General features: G+C 48.3%; 1 protein-coding gene across 1 annotated transcript; it reads right to left on the reverse strand.

Moving 5' to 3' along the window:
- Positions 1–4,623: 4,623 nt before the first annotated feature.
- On the reverse strand, positions 4,624–7,922 carry Tmem30b (transmembrane protein 30B). The gene has a single exon (XM_021178864.2). The coding sequence runs from the start codon at positions 7,826–7,828 to the stop codon at positions 6,767–6,769; it is 1,062 nt and encodes a 353-aa protein (XP_021034523.1). The 5' UTR covers positions 7,829–7,922; the 3' UTR covers positions 4,624–6,766.
- Positions 7,923–8,195: the final 273 nt, after the last annotated feature.

The raw sequence follows: 8,195 nt of genomic DNA on the forward strand, positions 1-8,195 counted from the left end.
TCTGTCTGCTGCCTTTTAATCAGGATGCAAGCTAGTACTCTGGGACCATGCCTACCCACCTGCCTGCTTCTATGTTCCCCACCATATAACGGTCATAGACTAACCTTCCGGAACTGGAAGCAAGCCCCTAACTAAATACTTTCTTTTATAAGTTGCCTTGGTCGTGGTGTTTCTTCCTAGCAAGAGAACAGTAATTAAAACAGAAATACAAGGCCTGCAGGAGACATCAGGAAACTTAGCTCTGACCACACCAACAGGTGGCACCTGGGGGACCTTCAGGTGCATCCAAGAGGTGACAGGAAGTGTGAGTTAGGAGAGGAGATAGTAGTGGAGGCAGGAGAGTTGACACTTATCTATCCGTCACTCAGTAATGTTTTAATGGTTCATGCAGGCAAACACAAGCACCAATTGGGTTCTCTATAGAAAACTTGACAGATACCATATCCAGGAGTTTGGACATTGTGTTGAAGTAACTGATAAGTCTTAAGTTTTCAAGACTTGCACAACAAAATGAAAAGATTTGAGTTTTCAATTCTATTACTTGGTCTGAGTGGGAAGTGTTGTATCTCCTATGTTAGATGTGTTGACAGAAATGGTAAATGTGGGCTCAGTGATTAAAGCACTTTCTGAAAGCAAGAGAACTCATACAAATCCCAGGCGGGCATGGCAGCCTGCCTGAAATACCACACCCGGAAAGGAAACATGAGGAATACCAGATGTAAACTGGCTAACAAGACTAGCCCTATCAGTGAGCTCTGAGTTTGAGAAGCCTGCCTCATTTATATCATCCCCTCTAAGGCTCAGAGAACACTGTGGAAGAGGGGGCAGAAAGAATGTAAGAGCCAGAATCTAGGGAGAAGGGCTGGAGGATGTCTTTTCTGGGCAAGGCTCAGCCATTGAAATTACAAACTCACAGCAACACCAGATCTGGAAAACAGAACAAAACAACAACATCAACAGTCGGGTTTGGGTGGAAAAGAGGCCAGGGGTGGGGCCCCGAGTCATCTTTTTGCTACTGAGAGATTCAGGAAATGAGCTCTCACTGTCTTGAATTGTCCACACACTCATGACCCCAGTAAGCTCCAATATGCACTTTCAATCCAATAGCTACCTGATGGCCTGACTAAATTAAATAGGTAACAAAACAAAATTAAAAGTCATAAACATAGGAAAAGTTCTGCTAGGGATGGGGAAGGGGAGTCTGTAATAGGGATGGGAAGGGAATGAGAGGGTGTTGGAGAAAGTCATCAGAATACACACGGAATACACACACACAAACACACACACAGACATAGCACAACACACACAGTACAACACACACATAGACACATACATACACACACACAGCACAACACACATAAACACACACACTACACAACACACACAGCACAACACACACACCATACACATATACTCACACAGCATAACACACACAGACACATACACAGCACAACACACACAGACACACACACTGCACAACACACAGACACACACAGCACAACACACAGACACATGCACAGCACAACACACACACCATACACACACTTATACAGCACAACACACACAGACACACACAGAGCACAAAACACATACAGCACAACACACACAGACACACAACACGGCACAACACATACAAACACACTGTACACACACACATTCACACACCATGCACACACACATACACACATGCATACACATGGCACAAAACACACACTCACACACAGACAAACACAGCACAACAAACATGGGCACACACACAGCATAACACACACAAACACATATTCACACACCATACACACACACTCACACACAGATATACACACATACATACCATGCACACACACACATACACATGGCACAAATCACACACACTCACACACAGTACAACATAACACAGCACAACATACACACAGCACAACATACACACATACACACACAGACTCACAGACATGAAAATGCCTCACAATGAAATTAATTCCTTTAAATATTGAAGCAGGACTAGCAAGGTAACTTAGCAGGCAAGAGTGTGCCCACTGTGTGCTATGCCCACTATGTGCTATGCCTACTGTGTGCTATGCCCACTGTGTGCTATGTGTTGGAAAGACAGAAGAGACTCCTGAGAGGCTGGGAGGTGGCTCAGCAGCTGAGAGGACTTGCTGTTTTGCAGAGGACTAGTGAGTGATTGCTAGCACTCCCATGGTAGCTCACCATCATCAATAACTCCAGCTCCAAGGGATCCAACGCCTTCTCCTGACCTCTGCATCAGCCATGTGCATGACACACACACATACATGCAGGCAAAAGACTTCACACACATAAAAACATGAATCTGGAAGAAATGACTCCTGAATGTTGTCCTCTGACTTCCACATGTGTGTTATGGATTGTGAACACTTGCACTTGAGCATGGACCAGGCACATGAGTACATGAGTGCATAAGTGCACACACACACACACACACACACACACACACACACACACACACACACACAGAGCAAATAAATAAATAAATGTAATAATTCAAAATAAATAAGCATGCCGGGCGTGGTGACGCACACCCTTGATCCCAGCACTTGGGAGGCAGAGGCAGGCAGATTTCTGAGTCAAGGCCAGCCTGGTCTACAAAGTGAGTTCCAGGAGAGCCAGGGCTATGCAGAGAAACCCTGTCTTGAAAAAACCAAAAAGACAAAAAACCAAAACAAAACAAAACAAAAAAACAAAAAACCAACCCACCCCCCAAAAAAAACACCCACCAAAAAAAAAAAACAAAAACAAAAATAGCAATTCATTTCAGTGGCTGTCACTTCACTCAATATTAGATTTCTTCTTTGATTTCTAAGGACCACTCCTTTAACTATTACTACACTTATTGTGTGTGCTTGTGCGTATTGTGTGACTTATTGTGTGTGCTTGTGCGTGTGTGTCATGTATGTGCAAGAGCTCCAGCGTGGAGGTCGGTGAACAGCTTGCAGGAATAAGCTGCAAGTGACCCTGCTTTCACTGGGGATATCCTGGGAATAGACCTGGGGGTGTTAGGGTCGGCAGGAAATGCCTTTGCCTACGGAGTCACCGCCCCAGCCTGAACTGCTTACTCTTCCATAGCGTTCTGAACAGAGTAAAAGGGATATATTCCTGCCTCGTTGGTCTTGATGACTTTCTGGGAGCTCACGCATTTTGATGGATAAGGCTAATGAGACCACACAGTGTGAAGCACCTTGGGCTTCTGCAACAAAGCCCTCTTAGAAAAATAAAGCAACGTTTATTAAGGACACATGGTTTACAGTTTTCACTGGCGATTTAACGTGTCATCTACTGTGGGAGCTTGGTGAGGAGGCAGTGTGGAGGGGCTCCTGATGGCAATACCTTAGCTTGCAATAAAAGGTATACTGCACTCAACTTGATCAACAAAACAAGCTAAGGGGAGCGGAAGGGGGTGAGCCACTCTTCACTCATTGCATCTCCCCCAACCCCCCTCCTTAGGGGATTCTGTGGCTGAGCCAACCCTGCCTCCTTCACAGCTTCCCTTGCAGCCGACCCCTTGCCCTCTGGGTACCCTGCCAGCCTAGGAATATGTCTGGTGCGCATTTCCTTTTCATCCTTCCCTGCCTGTCTGCATTTGGTCTCACTGCCTGGTTTTCTCTGTGTCCTGCAAGCTTAGCCTGCAGGTATGTTAGCTGAAGGAAGGCTGCTATGCTGTAGAGATCTTACCAGGAAGACTAATGATGGCTACCTTCATACAAGGTAACACAGCAGTGCGGGTAGTTTTCCCAAGGGTAGTGCTGTTTTTATTGGGGAAACTTATGGAGGGTGCTGGTTTACCACATCAGCAACTGAACAACAGCTAAACAACTTAGCCAGTTCTCTGCAAAGTGAAGCTATCTCCAGAGATCTCTTTAGGCCTTTAATGAGTTCCAGTCCTATTTGGTAGGGTCCTTTAAGTGACTCTTCAGTTTGTTGGAGAGAGAATTAAGAGAAATTCTCCCCCCCGGGGGGGATTTGATTTTTTTAATTGCCAACTAAAATTAACCAGCTCTGTTTAACCTATAGCAAAAATGTAGGTTGCAGTGAATATCCAGTGCAAACTAACAAAAGAATTTTATTGATAGTGACTGCTGGTTTGTGACACTGAGACTCACCATCAGCTCCTTGGTGTGTCAGAAGGAGTTTTAGTTGTAGCCTACTGAGTAACACAAAGCAAAGTCTGTCCTTGGTTGTTTTAACAGTTGCCTAACTGTTGAGCCACTTCAGTTGAGGAGATGCTAGAAACCTCAGCTTGGTGGGTTTTTTTGTTTTGTTTTATTTTCTGTTTTTTGTTCTGTTTTGTTTTTTGGAGGTGGGCATTTCACTGAATACTTGTCCTTTACTTCACAAAGTGACTCAAAGTTGTTTTCTAGTCCAGCTGCTGAGGTCCACTCTGTCTCACTCCTAGAAGACATCCCTTCAGTTGGGAAACAGGAGGATAGGACTAACCAGAATCATGATACTGGACAAAAATGCTCCACAGCAGAGGGGCCACTGAAGCAAAGGCCTGACACTGTGGTCTTAAACTTCCTGTTCATCGGGGTCTCAGGTACCGACAGGTAGTTGTAATTTACAGTCTGAGTGAAATGCAGAGCGGCAGGCTGCTATGATCACATTCTTTAATAACCTTTCATACTAAAATTGAAAACACACTGTCATTTATCAAATTCAGACAATAATTGAGGATCATGTCACCCAAACACAGGAATGTTGACGTAAGTTCAAATTCTGTTTTAGGAAGTTAGCAATAAAAGACGGAGTTCGTGTTGACTGGACACCATTCTGAACGGTGATGCTCTGGCTACAATATGAATGTGCTGGCAACAGAAGGCGAACGGCTGGTACTGTTTGTGCCTTTAAGATCATAGTTCAAAAGAACTAAGTAATGTGATAACAGAGAAAGTCAAACACAACCTTTATTCTCTTTCAAAAACCTTGAAAACAAGGCCTGGAACTACAATTTAATGACAGGATTTTAAGTGTCATGGTCTCACATAAAAATTAGTAACAAATGACTACTGTTCTACAAAATGATAGTAAAATATACTTACCCTCAACTGTATAGGGAAAAAGGGAAGCAAATTCCTTTACCTGACACAGAGGAGGGCTGATCAAGCATTTATAATAAATAAAACATTCTAAAGTACACGTCACATTCTGCTTTTCATAGTCAAAAATCACAAAATGTGACCTGACGTTAAATTTTATCACATTCAGAAGTCAGAAAATCAACACGGTGGAAATGCTAAAGAATGTTTTGATACACATAAAGATGAGACAAGATTATTTTAAGTCACTTTTTATCTTAGACGGGCATGCTGTTCATCCAAAAATAAGTATTAACTAGAACATAATAATAGAATGGATGGAAAGAATCACTGTAACTCAGCATTTGACTGCCACACAACATACCCCAACAGCTCTGCTGCCCTCGAGGAATGAAAATTCACCGATAACCAAGGACTGCACTAGGGGAGCCAGCCCAGAGGACCCTGACAAATGCCGAGGGACTTTTCTTCAGGGAACCTGGAAGACTGCATCATGGGAAATTTTATTTTTAATTTTCTTTGAAATTATTGTTCCATAAAAATAAAATAAAAATGTCCCACTTGCCTCCGAGACTAGCTTTATATCAATTTTAGGCAATCAGATAAAATCAGCTGAGCAATTTTAGCATTGTCTTAAAGGCTAAAATAATCGGGAGTCTATTTTGCATATCAGAATATATTCCTTACCAATCTTTAACGTGATCACTAGAGATGGGTTTCATTTGAGAGTTGAAACTGGGTTTAAGATAGCTCTTTGTGAAGATAATACAAATGAGTTAAATTATTCCCTTCAGCAGGATTCAAGGTGGGGGTGGGAGGGTGTTGAGAAAAAAGGCAAAAGTCGGTCCCTCAGGGTTGCAAGGAAACCGCTTCCCACTAAGATCATTTGCAGTCGGGTTTCTCAGGTTAAAACACTTGCCCCTGAGCCATGCAGACTGCTCTTGCGTTTTCAGATTTTTACAAACTTGTTAAGTTTGCTTTTACATTTAATGACGCACTTCTGCCCTGCAGATCTGCACTTTTCTAGGCCTAGCAAGTTTTCTTGTTCATTCTACAAATTGCCAACTTCCTTCCTATGTGTTTAGGACCAAACAGGAGCACTATGATTGCCACACATTATCACAGGTAAAACTGAATTCAGGTGAGTACTTCAGGCCCAACCTGGCTCAAGATTCCAATTCAAGGGCACAGGGATGCCAGAGAAGCTTGCTCATCCTGGCCTTACTGTGTCAGAACCTGAGGGGCCTGGTGCCTCGGCATCGACTTAAATCTTAACCAATATGCTTTCCCCGGCTCCTCTGTGCCTCTGCGGGCAATCAGCGGGTATCATTTGCCATCCCAAGACTTCCCCGCCCCATCTGATATCTCCCTCCCAGAAAGCTGAGGGGGTGTGCCTAGAGGAAGGAACACAAGTTTAGGCTCAAAATCAGGATCCTGGCTGTTGGTCTTAATGAGTTCCAATCTAGGAATCTTAAGGACCTGGCGTGTCAAGTCCGTAAGCCATGGAGATGATGGGGAAAATGGCAAGATGTGTCATTCTGCAGTCCAGAACCTGAGAACAGCCCCGTGGCGGGTAATTCCCTTCACCAGGCCCGTCTCCCACAACAGATCAGTGGGCCTGAAGTTGTGTTAGGAGCAAAGGCCACCGCTAAAAGCGGCTTAGCCAAGAAGCAGGCAGGGGTTCTTGGGAAGCAGGATCACTCATCATCGTTGTCGTCGTCGTCCTGGTCCTGGTAGCGAATGTAGACGACCAGCATGACAAAGCCCATGACGATGCAGAGGGAGCCAACGACCAGGTAGGCGATGCCCAGGAAAGGGTTCTTGCCACCCATCCAAGAGATGTTGCTAAGAATGATGAGCTTGTGGCCGCCGAAGGCGCGCACCGGGTAGTTGTAGGTGATGTTGACACGGTAGGTGCCCCGGGGCAGACCGGCGGAGTAGTTGCCCTGGCGGATGCGCGCATAGAGCTTGCGGAACGTGGGCAGCGCCGCGGTGCGCATCCACACCACGAAGTCCTGGTTGATGAAGCCGGTGTTGTTGGGATCCGGGCTGAGCTCATAAACCGGCCGGTGCCAGTTGGGCGGCGGCGCCGTGCCGCGGAAGGCCAGCGCCAGGCTGCCGTTCACCAGCGGCGGGTTGCGGAACTTGACGTGGTAGTCGGTCCACCAGGCGATGGCGGTGCGATCGAGCGGCACCTCGACGAAGGGGTCCGAGGGCTGGCGCTGGTGCCAGAGCGAGAAGGAGTCGTTGAAGAGGCTGTTGGCGATGGCGCCGCACGGCGCGATGGGCAGGCCGTCGGAGCGAAACTGGTAGGGGGCGCACTCGTTGGCCGGGTGGCGCAGCGCGCTGGCCAGGCCGCTGAGCTGCGCGTCGTCGCGGGACACGCCGTAGCGCCGGTTGTTCTGGTAGAAGTTGGACAGCTCGTAGTAGAGGTACACGGGGCCCGGGAAGAGCTCGGGCAGCGTGAAGGTCCAGGCGCACGCGCAGCCGGGCGGCGGTGCTCGGCCCTGGCCCTTGGCGGCGCACACCGAGCAGTCGCCGGTGCCGGGGTTGCCGGTGTAGTCGTACTCCAGCTCCTTGATGCCGTTGGAGGAGTAGAAGAGGCCCAGGCCCAGGCCGATGAACGCCAGGCCGGCGCAGAAGAAGAGCGGCAGCGCGATGCCCGCCGACAGCAGCGGCTGCCAGGCGGGGAGGCGCTGCTGCGTGAAGGCGGTGTTGTCGGGCTGGTGCGCGCCCCGCGCCGTGGCGCTCCAGGTCATGGCGGGGATCTCAGCCGGGGCCTGCGGCCGCCGACTCTCAGCCCAGGATCGGCGGCGAGCCTCCCGCCTCCGCTCGCCGGCTCAGCTAGACGGCTGCTCCCGGCCCCGCCCCCCGCCCGCCCGCGCGCGCAGGTGCGCCCGCCCCGCCCCCCTCGCAGGTGAGGCCGATTGCGGGGCGCGCTGCCTCTGCCCCGGGACTGCTCAGTTCCGCCACCGCCCAGGTGACCTGGGACTGGCTCCGCCCATGCATGGCGCCCTTCCCAGGTGAGCAGGGCGAGGCTCCTCACCACACCAGGCTCTGGCCCCTCAATCCTCCCTGTCTGACTCCTCCTTCTCTCTCTACTCCTCCTCCTTCTCTCCCTCCTCC

The sequence above is a fragment of the Mus caroli genome, chromosome 12 (assembly GCF_900094665.2).
Source record: "Mus caroli chromosome 12, CAROLI_EIJ_v1.1, whole genome shotgun sequence".
NCBI lineage: Eukaryota > Metazoa > Chordata > Mammalia > Rodentia > Muridae > Mus > Mus caroli.